Source organism: Myotis nattereri (genome assembly GCF_964212035.1).
Source record: "Myotis nattereri genome assembly, chromosome: 17".
In the NCBI taxonomy this organism is placed as follows: Eukaryota; Metazoa; Chordata; class Mammalia; order Chiroptera; family Vespertilionidae; genus Myotis; species Myotis nattereri.
Window position 1 is genome coordinate 10,855,189 of NC_138092.1, and position 20,875 is coordinate 10,876,063.

The 20,875-nt window shown below is 40.8% G+C and overlaps 2 protein-coding genes across 2 annotated transcripts in view; one reads left to right on the forward strand and one right to left on the reverse strand.

Annotated features, from left to right (window-relative positions):
- The window catches only part of ERICH5 (glutamate rich 5), a 23,670-nt gene continuing 2,795 nt past the window's right edge, over positions 1–20,875 (forward strand). The window contains exons 1-3 of the mRNA XM_081111405.1: positions 1–189; positions 7,999–8,883; positions 10,437–10,547. Coding sequence (XP_080967531.1) covers positions 132–189; positions 7,999–8,883; positions 10,437–10,543 — 1,050 coding nt within the window. The 5' untranslated portion in view covers positions 1–131 and the 3' untranslated portion in view covers positions 10,544–10,547. The remainder of the gene's footprint in view (positions 190–7,998; positions 8,884–10,436; positions 10,548–20,875) is intronic.
- RIDA (reactive intermediate imine deaminase A) overlaps positions 17,322–20,875 on the reverse strand; it is a 14,785-nt gene continuing 11,231 nt past the window's right edge. The window contains exons 3-6 of the mRNA XM_081111406.1: positions 20,180–20,234; positions 19,884–19,952; positions 18,862–18,917; positions 17,322–17,806 (exon numbers count right to left, since the gene is read on the reverse strand). Coding sequence (XP_080967532.1) covers positions 17,750–17,806; positions 18,862–18,917; positions 19,884–19,952; positions 20,180–20,234 — 237 coding nt within the window. The 3' untranslated portion in view covers positions 17,322–17,749. The remainder of the gene's footprint in view (positions 17,807–18,861; positions 18,918–19,883; positions 19,953–20,179; positions 20,235–20,875) is intronic.

Here is a 20,875-nt window from a genome sequence, read left to right on the forward strand (position 1 = left end):
GCCGCGGGAGCCGGGCCCCGGAGTTGCAGGAACTTCTGCGCTGCGGAGCCGTCGCGCGGGACCCAGGCTCCCGGAGCGGTGGCTGCACTCGCGCTCCGGGCCGCGCTCCTGCCCGCGGCTGCGGCGCCACGATGGGCTGCTCCAGCAGCGCCCTCAGCCAGGCCGGCGACAGCCGCGGACGCCGCAGCGGTGAGCAGGGATTCGGGTCGGCTCGCTCCCCCGGGGTCCGAAAGGTGCGACTGGTGCCCCCCCGCCCGGCAGGGGGCGGGCTCCTCCCCGAGGATGGGAGTGGAACCCTCCCTCTCCGAGCGCCGCTGCTGACCCGGGGGGCAGCGGTCCGCGTGCGCCCCGCGCGCCCCGATGCGCGAGGCCAGGGTCCGGCGCTGGGGTTACTCCGTCTCCGGTGTGCTCGCGGGCATTATATCCCTAAATCTCTTAAACAGATGAGTAATTTTCTGACCTTAACAATAGATGCTATTTAATTTACCAAAAGAACGAAACCTCAGATTATAGAACAGTGTGAATTCCATTTCGTTGTGGTCGTAAGGGGGGGGGGGGGGCGGGGGGATGTATACCCGTTTTCTACCCAGACCTTCTATCTCCGCCTTGAAGGGTCAGTGTTTCAGCACTGGCGAAGGCCAAGTGCAGAAAGGACAGACGGACAGTCGCTGCTTCACATAGGTCCCTGCACTCTTGAAGAGGTCAGATGCACTTTCCCCATTCCTTGACACATGCGCAAGGGATGAAAAGTGGCCATCACTGAGTCTTATAAAGAAATTCAACGAGTATATTTTGAGCGTCACGTATACAGTATAATAGTCAGGTGCTTGGCTAGATGCTGGCGACCCAAGTGACTCTCCTCTCCTCCCCTCCCCCCATCACCACAGAGACTCTGCTTTTGGAGTTTGGAGGTGGAAGAGGCAGACAATAAACAAGTTAAACAAATGACCAAGATAGTTTCTGACAGTGATAAGGGCTGTGAAAAGAATAAAAGCAGATTAATGGAGTAGAGAATGACTGGGTTTTACAGCTGACTCACTTCTTAGGTTTTGAATGGCTAACGTTTTGGACAAACCTCTGAAGGTTAGTAAGCAAATTCCTTCAAGCTAGTATAGAGTCTTCTTCAAGACTAACTTTAGAGAAATTTTGTACTCTGATGAATTCCTTTTCACAGGTCTTCTTTTAGCACCTTATGTTATTCCTAAAACAAATATCTTCCTCTGATTTTGTAGTACGGTTTCCATGAACGCTGTTTCAAAGCTCAGATGCTGAGTCCTAGTCAGAAATGTTTTATTGGAGTCGTTTTCATGGTCTATGATTATTTATTTCTAGCTTCAGTAGGTAACAGATAGCAATAAAAAATTTAAAAATAGGCAAAAAACTAAAGCCATATATAAAAGTGACTCCAAACCCCTCATGACTGACAACAATGTGAAGAGATGGAAACCTATTTCTGATGTCCCAACCTTTCTCCCAAAGAGACGAAAGCCGCTGTACACCAAATATGCTCTCAGGAGGCCAGTGCAAGGAACAATTTCCTTGATGCCTCATGTTTTATCTTGTGAAACCAGGTTGCTCTTGCATTCTGTTCCGAGGGAAAAGCTTGAGGAAGATACAGCGTATTATTTTGGCTCCTCCTATCCTGTGCCATGTCCCAGGTAACCTAGAGTTAGCATCCTGGTTTCAACAGCAGAGCATGAAATCATCATTATCAATTTTTAAATTGATAAAGACATGGATTGTAGGGAATGTCGCCCTTGGGGAGGGGCAAAAGTATCTAATAGATGGAATGGAGTTTTTAATCCTCTCATAAAATAGTGAGTGACCTTTGAAAAATTATCACTAATATTAATAACCATAAACTTGAGTCACACGCACTCTCTGTGTTTATTCATGCTTTCATTGCTGTTCTAAGTTTACACATATGTTGTTCTGAAAGAAATGTTAAAATACCTGACCATCAGTTTCAGTGCATAGAATATGCTGCATAATATGCTCAATGCACATACTGAGTCAATCAACAGGGGTTTTGCTCCTGAGCCTCATTCAGACAATACTCTCATGTAAGTGGATACTATTGTACGTTCATCACCATTTCACCTCCACGATACTGGAGGCCAGATAAATAATTCATTCCTGTTTCTGCAGGTCAAAACTTCTTGATATAAAATCTCAAGTGTGTATGCACTTTTAGATAAAAAAAAACAGTCCAAGTTTGCCCTAGCTGGTTTGGCTCAATGGATAGAGCATTGGCCTGCAGACTGAAGGGTCCCAGGTTCTATTCCGGCCAAGGGCACATGACTGGGTTGCAGACTCGATCCCCAGTAGGGGGCATGCAGGAGGCAGCCAATCAGTGATTCTCTCTCATCATTGATGTTTCTATCTCCCTCTCCCTGTCTAAAATCAATAAAATATATTTAAAAAAAAAAACACCCAAAAAACCAGTCCAAGTTTATTAAATGTCCTGTACATACATTTACTTCCTGTGCCTCCCAGTGCCTAACAATGGTTGGTATAGAATTGGTGAATGAATTACTTTATTTAATCCTTACAACAGTGCTATGACTTTGAGTCTTATGATTTCTCCATTTTATAGAAAAGAGTAAATAATTTGCCCAAGGTTATGGAGCTCCTTAAGAGTCCGAGCTGGGCTTTGAATTCAGGTACTCTGATTCCAGAACTTGACCTATTCCTCCGTAAACCAGCTTGTGATAACTAGATTTAAATCTGTTTTGGCCTTACATCACCCTTGATTGCCATTAGAGGGTGGTTATCCACTATGCAAACAATAAAAGAAATATAAAGTATAATAGAGTATTTATTGTGATCTCTAAATTAGATATACTGTATATTATAGTAAGTATACAAATATGATATATGTAATTCATACATATATAAATACTATATAATGTTATAATAAATATTTATCTCTAAATAAGAGTCAGTAAAATATGAAGTTTATATTTGCTTCCAAGTTTAACTGGAAATATTTGGAGGACATTTAGCCTTAGAGATATTTTAAACAGAGTATATAAGATATGAAGAAACTTCCAATGGCTTCCCACAGAGATACAGATAATCTTTATATCATAAGATATTCTTTTAAATTCACAATATCAACCTTCGAACCCCATGGGTTAAAGCTAAAATACAGCAAGTAGCCTGAAGACTGGATTTACGTTGACAGTTCCACCTAACAACTTTCTGCTACTGGCTTAAGAACTGTTCGTTATTCATGATGCAGTATTATCAGCAAAAGAATCATAAATAATGGGTTGAACTAGATTACCTCTTAAGATCTTATAGCTCTTACATCTTGTAAAACTAAAATATGAAGGTACTTATTTTCTGGGCTCCAATTTAAATCTAATAGCAGCTCTTGGTCAGGGAGCTGCTATGCTGAATAGGAAAACCCATTCACATGACGACATTAGTCTGACCCATCATTCCTCAATACCACCGAGCTCCCATCACCTCCAAGACCACTGACGAGGGAAAGAAGTAGAGAGTGGCCTATGAGTGTAAGTCATTAATTAGTGCTACTCAAAGTATAGAACAGTGCCTGGTACCTGATAGTCACAGATTTTTGCTGAATGCTCCCCCCTCCCCAAAGGACAATTAGACAGAGTTGGAATTTCTTGTTTGTGGAAGCAGGTTGTAAATATTAGGGCGATTTCTATCCTTTCCGGTGCCCTGAGTAGCCGTTGGACTCTGGACACAAAGGTTTTGCTGACTTCACAGACGTTCATGGGCCGGAAGCTGTGGCCTGGGAACCCTCCTCCTCCTCCCAGTGCTTCCAGCCCCTGGTTTCATGGGTAACTCTTTCCCACACTCTTTTCTAAAATGAATGCCATTCACTTGGGAGGCGTCTTCCTGAGGTTTTACAGCTTAAGCATAAAAGTAGACAAAGTAAATAGGTGGTAATTATTGACAAATTCATTGCTAGGTTAGTGTGTACATTTCCACTCACAGCTAGTCATTTGTTTGTTCTCGCCTCAACCCCGACTGTGAGGAGCCCCTGCTGCCAAGACAGTCAGATGAGGCTTGGATTTCACACAGTTATGTCCATTGTTATTTGTACAGTGGAGATCCCTTCAGTCTTCAACCAGTGTTTTCACACAGTGAATTTCAGTCCTAAGTAGACATTTTTTTTTTTAATTAAAGAACAAACATCAGTAACACTAGCATGAATTTTTATAGGCTTTTCTTGCATATAGATACTATACAAATGGGATTTCTGTCTTTTAAATGCTAGAACTCTCTGAATTTTTTTTTAAATATATTTTTTTATTGATTTCAGAGAGGAAGGGAGAGGGAGAAAGATAGAAACATCAATGATTAGGGAGAATCATTGATCAGCTGCCTCCGGGGTGCCCCACACTGGGGATCGAGAGCGAAACCCAGGCATGTGCCCTGACTGGGAATCAAACCGTGACCTCCTGGTTCATAGGTCAGTACTCAACCATTGAGCCACACTGGCTAGGCTGGACTGAGTCTTGTATGTCTTTGTGTTCCCTTGAGAGCCTGGCACGCAGAGAGTGTTTGGTAAGTCTTTGCGGTAGGCCTGGTTATTATGTGCAGTGAATTAAAACGGAATATAAGAACTACATATATGGCTCAAAAAAAAGAAAACATTTGAAAAATGAATACAATGCAAATCATACCTCCTACCCCAGCCCCACCATCTGCTTAGGTTCTGATCTCACCTAAGAGTAAAAAAAATTTTCTGTGTATTCTTCCAAAGTTTCTTTATAGATTGAAATATCATTTCTCTCTCCCATCTTTGTTCATGAAATATGGTGTATTATAACCAATACTCTTGACCTTGTTTTTTTCACCTACCAATAAGGAGATCTTTCTATATTGGTATATAGAGAACTTTCTCCTTTTTAATGCTTGTTTAAAGAATACAGTGTGTGATTTCCGTAACCAGTCCCCTATTTGTTTTCAGTCTTTTCCTGTTGCAAATGGCTGCTGTTGAATTCCTTTACACAGACGTCATTTTGAATGTGTGCAAGCGTGACTGTAGACAGTTTCCCAGAAGTGGGAGAGGGCACGTGCATTTATAATTCGATAGATAACTGCCTCAGTGACTTCTCAGGGTTAGACTAGTTTACACTCTCATCAACAGTACAATAAATCTTTTTCTAAAATTGAAGGCTTTGGTGCAGCTGCACCAAAACATGGGGACAGAGCAGGAATCAGGAGATAAGATAGGAGCACCCACTTGTTTCCAAGATTTTTAGCCCGTGATCTCATTTAGTTCCTACAAGAGCCGTATAAATAAAGCAAACATTAGATAACCAAACAGCCGAAAACCGCAGCTCAGTGAGGATGCATAACTTGCCCAAGGTCTCACAGCTAGTAAGTGATGGGGTTGGGGCTTAGTATGTGAGGCTCTGAACCCCTGCTCTTCTCACAGACTCCAGTCCCATCTGGGGTCTAGGTTCGGTTCTGCCAGAGCTCGTCATGTCACCTTACACCTAGGAGGAATGCAGTGTGTTTCTGTAGAGTGTGTGGATGGGTGAATGAATGAGTAAACAGAGATGGGAATTTAGCGGGGTGGGAGTACTGGAAAAGCAGAGAGAGAACAGGAATCGGGACCCATAGAATACGGAAACTGGAAAGTAATTTTAGCCAAAATGGGCTTGGGAAGAGAGTGTTGGGTTATTAAGAGGGTCTTCTAGTCAGACAGGAAAAGGTCAACACAGCAAAACAAAGTTTTATTGTGTTCTGCTAAACCATGCTCCTGTAAGGTGGCCACATGTCCCAGCTTCTGTGTACAGTTTCACTTATGTTAATGTTTTACAACAACAAGTTTAAAATAAAAACCTAATACTTGTGGGGGGTTACTGAAAGGCTCACCAAAACTGATAAAAGCATCGAACTTGGCTAGGCTTCAAATCCTGGTGTGTACAAGTGTAGGTAGTACTAGGTAACGATTGTTTTTTTTAAAATCCAAATACCAGACTAAAGCTCGGCAAGTGCGTGTTAATGTCTGGAAAATACCCTAATGACCTCAAAGCTTCTCTACTGTCAGGGCTGTTACTATTGTTCATTCCTTGAACCCCTCCTTGGGAACTGCCCAGGGGGTCAGAGCTTTGCCCTTTAAGGATGAAGACTGAAACAAACAAACACCCACATTGTTTTTAACAGGTAAAATTCCACGGGAATTATGTGTGCTTATCAAGCGTTCTGAGGTATCTTTCCAACTATGTGTTCTTGTTTCTCTGTAGTTAAATTTAAAAATTAGGTTTTACCTTCAAACTTTATTGCATTTACCTTGTGATGGTCAAAACTAATTTTAAATAAGCAAATCCAAGTATTTCTACTATAAAAGTGGTTTGTCTGATTTTTATTTGCCCTCTATAGGATTTTTAAAAAATTGTTTTTATTGATGGTTTTATACTTCCCTACATAGGATATTGCTTAGGTTCACCTCTCTTCAAAATGAGTGCCTTGTTAACATCTGCTGACCAACAGAATGCGCCTTTGGGGATTAGCGTGTGCGCCATGGCACACGAGGACAGCATTTCTACATACACCGATGAGGGAAAGGGGCAGACATATGTAGAGTAGCACCAGTTAGCTCCACAAATGTTTGTTGGATGGATGGATAAAGAAATGAATGGGACTGAGGAGAAAGCAAAGTAAAAATAGGAGTGGGAAGATGACTAGGCTCTGCCCTTGAGCTGACTCATGCTGCATCCCTGGTTCCCGAAGCTCAAAACCTACGAGAACCTAGAGATGGTGGCAACAAGGAAAAAATACCAAGATCTCCCTTTCTCACTGATTCTCTAGAAAACCCTGCAGACAGGCCGGTGAGGTCTTTGGGATGTCTGATCTGTCACCCAGGGGGTAGGACATACTGCTCAAGGTTTCCTCCTTGCTGGGTAGAAACTTGTCATTTCTGATTAGGGTAACTTGTTCTAATAAACACTTTACATGCATTATTTAATTTGATTAGCCCAATGGTGAATGCTGGTTTTTTAACTTGTCTATCAATTATTTTCTTATTTTTAGCATATGCTTCTCATAATCATCTTTTTTTTATGGTACAGTCACATTTCATCCAGTAGAATATTTATCTTTTCCCACAATTTTTAGATTTTAAGTTGTTCTCCAGCTTTTGCTATTATAAAGAATACTGGGATGATATACTTTCCCCCAAAGCATTTCCCTGACATTTATGCTTTTAGGATAAATTTCCAGGATCACTGGGTCAAAGAGTATAGACATGTATTGTCACAATGACTTTTCATTCATTGTTTAATGTGAGGTGATGGCTCATGGAACTCTGAGACAGGTGGGAGAACAGGTTCACTGCCATTTTACAGACGAGATCATTGGGAGCTAAGTTCCCCAGGTCATACAGTTAGAGGAAGAGCCATCATTAAAATGCATGCTTCTCAGATCTCTCCTAATTTGTCTTCCCAGTGCACCCCCAAAATGAAATGAACTGAATATGCCACTTTCCTTCCCAGACATTTTAGTCTTGACCTAATGGGGCTTCTCTGTCACGAGGCCTCCTCCTTTCACTCAGGGTCCTTCTACTTTAGAAGGAAAGTAAGACATTTCAAGCAGCCCAAGGACCACACATGGTGAAATCTTCAGCTACATCTAAGGAGGAAGAAAGGTGGAACAGGGACAAGAACATGAGAAAACAAAATGTACTAAATTAGAATATGGGACAGGAACCATGAGAAAGTGCATAAGGAGCAAACAGGAAAAACACACTGTGATTTTGAAGGACCTTCATGCTCGGGATGAGGTGTGTGAGCTGAAGACAGCAAAGAGACTTGAATTAGGGAGTGTTAGGGTCATGGTAATGGCCTTTCTGTACTCAATTGCACCCAAGACTGTCTTGAACTGTCAAATCTACTTCTTGATAGCAATATACTTTCTCAAGATAGAAACTGAACAAGAATGTGTATTTTCTTTTTATTTTTCAAATGAACGATCAAAAAGTAACTTCAGCTATGTATTTCTCAACCACAGAAGAAAGCGAGTCCTGCTTTGTCCAACCCAAACCCCGTACATTGGGAGGAGAATCTACTACTTATGACAAGGCACAAAAGGAAAACCTTCCTCCATTAGAGAAGCTCAAGATTTCAGCAGCGTCTACAGCTAATGGTGTTAAATCCCTTCATGATCAGCCCCTGGCAAAGGATGCTGCAGACCCGCTGGGATCCCCGGAGAAGATTCAGCCTTTAGAGAGACCCCAGGAGTCTGGGCCACTTCAGCAAGATGGCAAAGATGAAACTCCAGGAGCAGGAGGACAGAAAGATGTGGAAGCAGTGACAGAGGCCCAGCCTTTAGAAGGAAATGCCGAGACGGAACCTTTAGGAACAGAAGCCAGGCATCAGCCTTTGAGGACAGCCGGCGAGAGGGACTCCCCTGGAGCCGTAGGAGACACCGAGACTCCACAGACTGCCAGAGAGATGAAACCTCTAAGAAGAGCTGGAAAAATCCCACCTCTGGAAGCAGGTAGAGAGTCACAACCTCCAGAAAAACCCCAACTCCTAGACACCGTTCCCACGGAGACAGAAGCTCCAGAAATATTGGAAGGACGTCAGCCTGTTGAAACAGCTGAGGAACATCAACTTCAAGAAACACTGGGGAGGGATGAGCAATCCCAACTTCTAGAAACAATGTCCAAAGGGAAAGGATTTCTGGAAATATCGGAAGGAAGTCAGCTTGTGGAAGCAGCTGTAAAGAACGATTTGATTCCTAAAACTCCTGAAGGTCTGGTAAACATGGAGCAGATTCAACCTGAAGGAATAGTCGGAAGCGTGGAGCGTCCAGCAGGACTTCTGGAAACAGGGACAAACATGGAAATGGTCAGGAGAATTCACACCAAAAAGGAGGACCAAAACATTGAAGGTAAGAGATGCTGTTAGAGATTCAGGATGTTTAGATGGGCTTCATAAGAGGTCATCTTGGGGGGGTGGGGGGGAGGCGGGGATGCGGGGGAGGATGTGGCTTCTACATACACTGAAGTATCTATTACAGGTGGTTGAAGTTCGTTGGACCCAAGTCAAAAAGGTTTCCATATCTGGAAAACAGGCGTTTGGCTTTCCAGCAAACTTTTCTAAAGCACATTTTGTGTCCAGATTTCTAACCTAGAGTTTCATCATTGGAGAGAACCGAATATTGAAGCCAACACGTTAAAATTTCTGGACTTTCCCATGTTAACTCTTCATCAGGTCCCATGTGAGGTGTGAGGTTCCAAAGGAAAGATGAGTAGATGGTTAGTGGAGGAATTGACCTCCTAAGGAAAGAACACACAAATAATGGATCTTACAGTGTAATTTTTATCTTTGCCAGTTTTATCCTTAGAAAATTACTCTGCCCTTGTCCTCCTATACACTTTTTATCTTTAAGAGAATACTAGAGGAAATGTAATGTTTTGGCATATGGTGTTTTTTAAGTGTATCTTACCAGAGAAAAATAAATGGTGCCTATACTGTACTTTATTGGAGTTATTGTAAAAAATAACATTTCTTCTGGGGCATGATTTACATTTTGGCTAATTTTAGCTTCACCCTATAATTAAATGAAGCATTTATCCCTCTGTTGCTTAATTCTTGCATTTATTAGCACAGTGGTTTTTGTGCTTAATCATATGGGAGGCGCTTGGGTTCAGGAGGAGTAAGAGATTGCTCCTGTTCTCAAGGGGGTCACAGTCTAGTGGGAAGAAGGCAGAATTTAAACAAATTACCACAACCTATTGAGATAAGCACTTTGATGAAGATATGTAGACGTACTCTGGGAGTAACAAGGGAGAAACAAGAAATAGCAGATAGTTGTCAGACCAGGGCTGGCAAAGTCAAGTCTTTGGGGCCTAGGATAATGAGAGGGAGTGAAGGGAGGGGCACATGGAAGGTCCCGAGGACCTCACAAGGACTTTGGTCGATAGGAACATGGTCCCTATCGAAGAGGCAGCTGCTTCTTGGCTCCACCATGAGCATGGGGCCAGTGTTGTCCAAACCGACTTCTGAGGGAAATGGATTGGTATGTGCAGTGTCCAGATTCAGAAGTGTTGTTATTGGCATTCAGAGCATCTGAGAGAACCAGGGTGATCACCTTTCTTGAAACCACCAAAAAAATGTGTTGTTTAGACCTAAAGAGTAGGAGCTGTCCCCAGCCCTGGCCAGTGTAGCAGTGGTTGAGTGTCGGCCCGGGCACTGAAGGGTTAGGGTTATATTCCCTATTGGGGCATGTGCAGGAGGCAACCAATCGATGTATCTCGCTCACATCGATGTTTGTCTCTTTCCCTCCCTCTCTTCCATTCTCTCTAAAAAATGAACGGAAAAAATATTCTTGGGTGAGGATTAACAACAACAAAAATCTGTCCCCATTGGCAACCAGCTGTGGTACTTTATTGTTAATGCTCAACAAGCATCTCTTAATATCTCCTGTGGTTACTTTTCCAGGTGAGACAGGCGAAGAGGTTGGAACAGAGATGGAGAAAGTTAGTGAAAGAGTGGAAACAAAAGAAGAAGAAACAGGAGGAGCTGTGGAACTTCCAGCAGCCACCTAGATAGGTATGGTGATGGAAGGGTGAATGGACACAGAGTGTCATCACAGAGGACAGAAAGATGTAGGGAAGCTTGTGGTGACAGATCTCACCTTAATGACAATAGCCAGAGCCAGTAACAACTAGGGTTTATGATCAGTAAAGAGTTTGAGGGTGTTTTCTTCATTGTGGCAATGGGTCAATTCAGTTTAGAAAATGAGACCCTAAAATGAAAATATAAACCTTTAGGTATTGGTGGCCGGAGGAGGGAGTTAGCAAATTTTAGGGAGCTCAGGATAATAAAGTCACACAGTTATAATTACTATGGAATAAGAACGAACAACAAAATGATGCAAACTATACCTAGGATGTCTTTCCTACAACAGAAAGGCTGATAGAAACCTTAGAAAGTATGTCATCTAATTACCTTCTCCTCTAGAGTCTCTCTACTACTGTACAGCCTTATTCATCATGTTATGTTAAAAATGTTAACAAAATCCTTGTCAAAGGAATTCAAACTCTGGTGCTGCTGCGAGATGAGGCGTTTTCACAGTGAAAGGCTGGCTACACATCTTCCATGTGCCATTTTGAATCAAGTGTAGATTTTACACTCATGAGGTATTTCATTTGATCTTACCCTTTTGACTGACATGAAAGGTGTTCTAAATTAATTGAATTTTTAAAATATATTTTATTGATTTTTTACAGAGAGGAAGGGAGAGGGATAGAGAGTCAGAAACATCGATGAGAGAGAAACATCGATTTAGCTGCCTCCTGCATACCCCCTACTGGGGATGTGCCCGCAACCAAGGTACATGCCCTTGACCGGAATCGAACCTGGGACCCTTCAATCCGCAGGCCGACGCTCTATCCACTGAGCCAAACCGGTTAGGGCAATTAATTGACTTTTTAAAGTATTTCAGCCCTAGCTGGTTTGGCTCAAGCTCAGTAACAAACTATATATTTGGTGTACTTCCAAAAAGAGCAATATTTTTAGGTCAGAAAGTTATATAAATTGGAACTGATATAAACATCTTTCTAGCTACATTTTGTAATGCAAAGATGTTTTTCATGACCAAAAGGTATTTTTATATAGATATCTACTAAGTAGAAAATATCAAAGCTTAGTGTAAAATATGAATGATCACCTTAAAAAGTGGAATTATACTTTTATCAAGTACCAAAATAGTAGGATTCATTTACTTAACAGGCATAAAGGGATTTTTATGCCTATTAAGTAAATGTGGATTTTTTTCAATATGTAACAGTTAGAGATCTGTTCAGAACTCATGCTTGAAAGAACTCTTTCTCAAAAACATTATTACATAGTTGTAATGTACAAGTTTTCAAGTGTTTTTATTAATCCCATTATTTTCCATTAATGACTAAAATCATTCTCAGAAAAATTTGGAACTTTGTATAAATTTATGGTACTTTTTGTACTTTTGTCTTTGGTCTTTAATGTAGTTACTAACACCTTTTTAGAAACTGTTCTTATTCTTTTAGATATTAAGTTTTTAATTCAAAACTTATAAAGAAAATGAAAATGTTCTATAATATTTGACTAGTTCAAAGTTGAAGTATTCCGTATAAGTAATCTGTTAATTTTTAAAAACAAAATTAAGGTAATGAATGTCTATAGTAAAACTCAATACAGAAAGGTATAAAATGGGCAGTGAACTTCTCCCTCCCACATCCCTTACTTAGTCCTTCTACAAAGAGGTAATAAAGTTTCTTGTGTATACTTCCAAAAGGTCATGTCTATGCCAGGCTATATGTATATGCTAAAACAAAAGTGTATATTTACATATCCACATCGTAAAACACAAATGACAATTTACATAGCCCTTGCATTGTGAGAAGCGCTTGTAAAACCACTGATCTATCCTTTCCTATGTTAGATTGTTTTTCTTTTGCCAAAGACAGATAGACTTAGCATAGCAAAGTGCATTCTGGTCCTAAGTCCCCAGACTCTGACAAGAGATGATCAATTTTGCCCCCAGATTAAAAATGTACAAGTTAGACAAGAAGGCTTGAGCTCTTCATAATGAATGAATAGAACAACTATCATCAGGGCTGGATTTTCTAATCCCGGGTGCTGTATAGCCACTTTGTAGCCCAGTTGGTGTTATACTAAGATAATTGTAGTATTTTCTATTCCTGACTGGAGGGCAATGGTGAGCAAATGATTTGCCAGCGATCAGCCCCAGTAGGGAGAGAACCTTTGCATTCACCAGCAGAGGGTGCAATTGCAAACCGGGGAGCTCTCCCGCCCAGACTGCCACACTGTGGGCAGGAAGTGCTCTGTATCTCGCCTCCTGGGGGACCCACAGGATAGGAGCATGTGGTCCCCTGTGACCTTATTGCTTTTCTCATTTAGACTTTGGAGTCAGAGCTCCTAGAAAAGCTAATGGCCTTTGAACAGTCGAAACACCCACATCGCTTTTAACAAACACTTCATTGCACACTTGCTTTTGGACTATGAATGGCGTTTAAAGGAAAATGTCTTCTTCCACATTTAACTAGTTAAAGAGTGTTGGATGGTCATGGTCCAATAATCCTAGTAGGATTTACACCTGTGCTCATTTGGAAACTGCAATAGCTTGTTAGAGCATCTAATATTATAAGCATCTCAGTTTTATAAAGGTAATGTGGTGACCCAGTTAGTTCTGAATTGTTCCACGAAAGCCACCATAAAGCCATTCATGTGGCCCACACACATCTGTACGGTAAAAGGAGAATGATCCTCTTCTCTTTGTTTCCTCCCACCAAACTGCAAGGCATGGCTGTGTCTGAATAGTTGAAAGCATTTACTTACAGGATGTCATTGAATCTAACACTTCATCAGCTCCTCTTCTCCCCAGAGCTTATCAAGTTAATGAGCATCTGGTTATCATTTCAAGGTTTTAATCGCAGAAACAGAATCAGTGTAATTTCAGAGAGCAGCTGACAGGTGTGTAATTTCTCTTTTCAGTTCTCGTTACTACCAACTAAAGTTAGGGAACACGTGGTGGTATTAATTCACACGGAGTAAAATTGGAGGCCTTTGGCTTTATTTCAGAAATACCACTCGGCTAACTTATTGGACAATATTTGGGATATTGCAAGCTAACAATAATGATTTCTGTGCCTAATAAAAGAAGTCTCCAAACACCAAATCCAGGCTTTAATAACTTTTGAAAGTAGAATAAGGGCCAGCCCATATTCTATTCATCTAAATTGCCCTTTCAGCTTAATAATGTGCTACTGACATGAATAAACATGCTACACTATCAACTGTTGAGCACAGAGATCGGCAAGCCTCAACAGTTTCTAGGATAAGAGTTCTGAGAAGCCACTTACGGATACTAATTTTGGTTTGACATCTGCCTCATTTTTTGTCCTTGTAGAATATAGATAGTTGTCAAATTTTTCTTAATAAAACAAAAGTAACTGTAGCAACATATCATTCATACTATTATCTACATTTATGAAAAAAATTATGCATATTATATTGAATTGACTTATGCAACCCTGATTCCAAACACTTAAAAAAAATTATTCGGTTGATTCCAAACACTTAAAAAATATTATTCAGTGACAAGAAAAGAGGCTTCTATGGTAGCTGCACTGTGTGGCTTTGGGTTGGGAGGGAGTGTCAGCCCCAGTACTTCACTGGTCAGGGCACAAACCTGAGTTTCGGGTTCAATCCCCAGTTGGGGTGAGTATGTGAGGAAACTGATCGATGTTTCTCTCTCACATTGATGTTTTTCTCTTTCTCTTTTTCTCTGTCTCCTTCCTTCTCTCCCTCTCTCTCAGCATGTCCTTGAGTGAGGATTAAAAAATAATAATAAAACAACTTTTTAAAAAAGTGTTTATCATTGCAAATATCTAGCCCTGAATGTTTGATAGAGTTTACCTATATATTTTTTATCATTTATTTAATGATAACATACTTCAGAAAGATTGCTTTCTGAATGTTTGAAAGGCTAACATAAGTGTTCCTTTTCACATGTAACAAAATCTAGTGATTCTCCTTTAGAGTGGAAAGAAGACTCAAACCCCAGCCACTGACAAGCCAACAGCTTGGGTACCAGCACTTTATTTCCAGCTCTTTAACGCTAGGGTTTGAATTTGAAGTCATGACCTATCCATGACCTAAGTATGCCCCTTAGGCCCAGCCTAGACAGAGTATCTAATTTCCTGGCTATATTATTTTATTGTTTTTTAATCAAAGAAAATACCAAGCCCAATTTTATAGGTAAACTCTATATTTTATAATAGAGTTTACCTATAAAATTGGGCTTGGTATTTTCTTTGAAAAAAATACTTAAACTACTGATTCCATTTCTTTCACGGTAAAAGGAACATTCAGATTTTCTAGTTTTTTCTTCAGTTTTTCTTCAGTCATTTACATTGTAGAATTTGTGCACTTCATCTAAATTTTCATATCTGTAGGCATCTTTTTCATCTCTTCTGGCTATATTCAAGTGCCCCTTTTCGTCTAAGATTGCTTATTTAGGATTCTTCTTTTTTTAAGTCAGTCTTGCTCAGAGGTTGATCAATTTTGGTTTGGTTGATCTTATTTTCTTTTTCTTTTATCATTCACTAGAGGCCTGGTGCACGAATTTGTGCACAGATGGGGTCCCTCGGCCTGGCTGGCGATCAAGGCCGTCTCTCCCAGTCCTGATCAGGGCGATTGGGGCCGGCTGGCTTGGGGGAGGGACCGCGGGAGGTTGGCTGTGGGAGCACACTGATCACCGGGGGGCAGCTCCTGCATTGAGCTTCTGCCCCCTGGTGGTCAGTGCGCATCATAGCTACTGGCCGGTCATCCAGTCATAAAGGTCACTTAGGCTTTTATATATATAGATTTCTTCTCTGAATCTTATTATCTCCAGCTCCTTGATATCTCTGGCAAAGCCTCTGATTGGTCCAGCTCAGGTTAGGGGCCCCTTCCTAAATCAATCACTAGAGCCAGGAAATCAGATACTCTGTCTAGGCTGGGCCTAAGGGGCATACTTATGGATAGGTCTTGACTTCAAATTCAAACCCTAGAGTTAAAGAGCTGGAAATAAAGTGCTGGTACCCAAGCTGTTGGCTTGTTAGTGGCTGGGTTGGGAGTTTGAGTCTTCTTTCCACTCTAAAGGAGAATCACTAGATTTTGTCACATGTGAAAAGGAACACTTATGTTAGCCTTTCAAACATTCAGAGAGCAATCTCTTTGAAGTGTTTATCATTAAATAAATGGTCATGAGATGTCTAAAATGTTAAAAAATATTTAAAACCACAACCCATACTGAGTGAAAAAAGCAAGTAAGTCGACTGTATTCAGTATGGTCTTAGCAATATATAATACAAAATCAGCCAAAACTAAAAGATCATTTGTATGCATAACTTATATGTGGCGAAACTATCAAGAAAAGCAAGAATGGCCCTAGCCGGCTTGGCTCAGTGGACAGAGCGTCAGCCTGCGGACTGAAGGGTCCCAGGTTCGATTCCGGCTGAGGGCACATGCCTGGGTTGCGGGCTCGTTCCCCAGTAGGGGACGTGCAGGAGGCAGCCGATCAATGATTCTCTCTCATCATTGATGTTTCTATCTCTCCTTCTCCCTTCCTCTCTGAAATCAATAAAGAAATATATTTTGTTTAAAAAAAAAAAGCAAGAATGATTAACCCAAAATTTAGGATTGCAGTAATCTTTGGGAAAAGTGAGTAAAATGGGCTGAGAATGGCTTATGCTGGGCTTCGGAAGTATTGGTGGTGGTCCTTTTTTAAACCCTGAGTGTACATGAATAGCTTCTTTGATAAGTATGAAATAGTTAATAATAAACCGGGTTTGATGGGTAACTTAATTCCAGGTGTTATCCTCAACAAATTTCATCACCTGTCAATATTTTTCTAGGCACATTTTGTTGGGGGAGATTTTTGTCACTTATTGATTTTCCTGTCTTTATATTTGTAGGAGATTCCATTTAACTATGAGCAACACTTGTTGTTGTTGTTAATCCTCACATGCGGATATTTTCCCCCCATTGCTTTTCAGAGACAGTGAAGGGGGTGGGGAAAGGGGAGAGAGAGAAACACATCAACTGGTTGCCTCCTGCATGTACCCCCCACTGGGGGTGGGGAGCAAACCAGCAACCCAGGTATGTGCCCTTGACCAGGAATTGTACCCATCACCCTTGGTGAGCGGGCTGATGCTCTAACCACTTAGGAACATGGGTCAGGGGAATGAGCAACATTTTTTCAATGGAAGGGGAAACCTTTCACTTAAGGCTCTACCACAGACTGCATTACTAAAGTCTCTAACAAAAAAGACTTAAATGTTATAGGGCATTTTTACATAGAGTGTACCAAAATTCTCCTCCTCCCCACTGTGCAGTTCCCCTGATTACTAAGATCCTTCATTAGTGTGGTACATTTGTTACAACTGATGACGTCTCTAGTTTATATTAGGCTTCGCTTGGGGTTGTGCATTCCATGGTTCTTGACAATTGCATAATGACATGTATCCACCATTACGGTATCACACGGAATAGTTTCCCTGCCTTAAAAACTCCTGTGCTCCACCTATGCATCCCTCACCTACCATGCCCCCCAAATCCTTGGCAACCACTGATCTTTTTTGTTTTTTGGCCTTTTCCAGAATGTCATACAGTTGGGATCATGCTGTATGTAGCCTTTTCAGACGAAGTCAGAAATAAGTTTTGAGAAAAAAATAGTTGGCATTTTAACTTCATGGTCCCATATCTTTAATCAGGTAATGTGCTCTAATGTACAAATTAAACTGTTAAAAAAAAATAAGAGAACAGAATCACACCATGGAAAATCTGCATGTCTACTTTTATTTCCATTAGAAAAATATTAGCTATATAGAATTTTGGTCCACTTTCTTCTCCTTTACGTCTACCATTCAAACTTAAATTTTTAATTTTACTCAAGTAAAAGCAGAATCATATATCTGACATGAGAATTGAATATTTCACAACATTAAATTAAAAGGGTTTAACTGAATTAGCTATACTCTTTTTCTCTCACTTATGAGTATGCATAAATGAGATTTATATCACTAACCGGATTCATCACCTCATTTTCAATTCATGTTCACTTGCCCTTATTATAATGGTATTTCCATAATACTTCAGATATTTTAGTCAGTCTTATACTTTCCAACATCGATTGTAAAAATTAAGATGTTAATTCACAAAAATTATTAGAATTCCAGACTCAGTAACCCCGGGCCCACTTATAGTCATGCTGATGTGAGAGGGCCTTGGACAGCTACGGCTTCAATCTCAACACGGCCTCCCTGTGAGGAAAAGGAAGGAGCAAGGTGAAGGCCATTGTTTACGAATTAGGAGAGCGCCATAATGCCTACGAAAAACATACAGCAATACAGCATTTTTAACATTAAACTTCTTTTTGTTGTTAAATACGGTTTTATTGATTTTTAGAGAGAGAGGAAGGGGGAGAGATAGAAACATTGATGAGAGAGAAACACCATCCATCAGCTGCCTCCTGCATGCACCCCTAATGGGGATGGCGCCCGCAAACTGGGCATGTGCACTGACTGGGAATCAAACCGGTGACCTTTTGGTTCGTGGGTCGACACGCAACTGCTGAGCCCTGCCAGCCGGGCTAACATTAAACTCTTCAAAGAAGGCAAGGAGAGGGAAACCTTCACTGCGAGCCTCTGAAAGGCGGGCGGCCATGCTGATCACATTCATGTGCATCAGCTCCTGTGGCTCGCACAGCGGCTGTCAGACAGGGTTCTCTCCTCAGTTCAGAGGTTGACACACTGATGTTAGAGAGGTTATTCAGCCTGTCCCAGGACACAAAGCTAAATGGCCGAGGTTCACACCCACATCTGTGACTCCAAGTTCAGAGCGCCTGCTGCTATACCCATCTATACTAATAATAGAGGAATATGCAAATTGTCTGGGACACCGTCACAGTAACAGTAATGACCGAACAGCAGGCTGTGTGGGGCTGGCAGGGGGGTTAGTGAGGGATGACCAAATGACTGAATAGCAGGCTGCGTGGGGTGACCAGGCCGGTGGGGGGGTGGGGTACAGTTAGGGGCGATCAGGCAGGCAGGCAGATGAGCAGTTAGGAACCAGCGGTCCCAGATTGTGAGAGGGATGTCCGACTGCCTAAACCGGAAGTCGGACATCCTCTTAATTTCTGCCACCCCTATGCATGTAATACTGAGTGTTTCCTTTTAGACCTTAAGTCCCTGGAAAGCTGGAACTGCTGCTTCTTTTAAAGGAGTTTCCTGCTACAGGGCTTAGTTTGTTCTCTTCAGAAAGCAGTGTAGATAGAAATTTAAAATTGTGCACATTAGACATCTTAAGGTATACTTACTCTAGGCAAAGCAGCAACCTGGTAAGCGGCTCTCGCGGGAAAATGGCTCTTGAAATCTGAATGTAACAGAATTGCGTTTTAGCTCTCAGATGCTGTATTGGTACCCAGCCCTGCAGAACCTGAGCTCTGGGAAGCGCTTCACAGGCTTCTTGGTTCTTAGATACGTGCGACACCAGACAAAGGAGTCACACTCGTGTTTGTTTGGTAAAATATTTTGCCATATGAGTCCTATGCGATATTCTGGTACTTTTTAAAATGTCTTTGTTTTCGGGTGGGAAAAGTGAAAATACTCACTTTGATCTTATTTGATGTGAAGGGGGTTATTTTTAAAGTTATAAAACAATGATCTAAATGGGGAAGAGCTGCCCATCCCCCGCGATTCTGGCAGGCACCGCGTCTGTCACTTCGGTTTCCTCTAGCCATTTCTTCACCACAGTACACAATGATGCTTTTTCCAAGTTACACCTGAGTCTCATCTCACCAGCTGGTAGGGACACCCATTCCTCCATGAAGACAACAATGTTAATAGATAGATAACATTTACTAAGTGCTTACAACACAGTGGCATCTGTTCTAATATGTTTATATAGTTGTATTGACTTTTTTAGGCATTCCAACAACCCTATTAGGTTTTATCCCTGTTTTATATATGAGGAAGCCAAGCACAGAAATGTTCAATCACTAAACAGCTGATGATTCTGAGAGCCAAAAAAGAGATGGTGGCTAGACCGTATCATAGCGATAATAAATACAATCTATGTTCAAAAACCATTAGGAGGGCTTAAAAAGCCTGATAAAGGTGTAACAAAATTAAGCTTTAGGAAAATGGATTTATAGGGCTGTAGTACATTATTCTAGGGAATAGAATATAAATAAATGTCTTGGATTTTCTCATGGAGGCACACTATATGACCATTTTTTTTTTTAGCATCTCCTATCTTAATTCATAATGCATAGTCATTGAAGCTAATACATGCATTTCTATTTAAAATGGAAAATGGCAATAAAGCTGAATTACTTACACTCTTTGTAGATATCATTGACAGTATTGAAGTCATTTATGTCAGCCAGCAAAACAGTTGTTTTGACCACTAGAAGATACATACATTGTCATTACGGTTAGCTTTTTGGTCTAATCCAAAACATTACTTAAAAAACAATGTATAGTTCTATGACTGTCTTGATTAAAATGGGACTGAAATTAAAACTATTTTAATAAGCAACAAAGATATGGCATGACATATTACAGATGTCATGTGTTCTCCAAAGAGAGCAAAGGAATACCCAACAGAAACGGAAGTAATACCAAGTTGCTCACCATTACTGAAGTCGCAGCCTGCAGCTTTCAGAATTTCACCCATGTTTGTAAGAGCCTGTGAAGCAAGGCAAGAAGGCCTAAGGCATGGATGTTACATTAAAGCTGTAATTCCATCCAATCAATCATCTTTTGCTAATACTTCCTTAAATAGCTTATGTTGCAGAAAAATTTCCCCCTTTTAGGAAATTATACTCTTTCTAGGCCACCTCTAAGTAAATCTAAAATAAATCACACTAGATCCATACAACTAAATTAATATGAAAAGGTCAACACATACAGAGTTACATGATGAAATAAAACCAAGATGCAGAATAGCATGCACAATAAGTCATAAGTGTGTGTGTGTGTGTATGTGTGTACATTTATGCTGGGGTAGGCAATGACTGTCTGTGGAAGGACATACTAGTATAAAGAACAATAATGAAGGAACCTGGGAAGAGGGGGACTAAGGGTGGGATATATCTTTTCACTGCATATTCTTTTTATAGCTTTTGAATTTTTTGCCTCATTTATGTGTTACCTATTTAGATTATTTTTTAAAGAACAAAAAAAAATCATCAAATATTATAATGTGACTAGTAGAGAGGAAGAATGAATTGACAAAATAGTGTTAAAGACAAAGGTGAAAAATTGGTGTTTTTCCAAAGGCCAGAGTGCCAAACATATATAATTTACTAATACTTACTGATTTTTTGA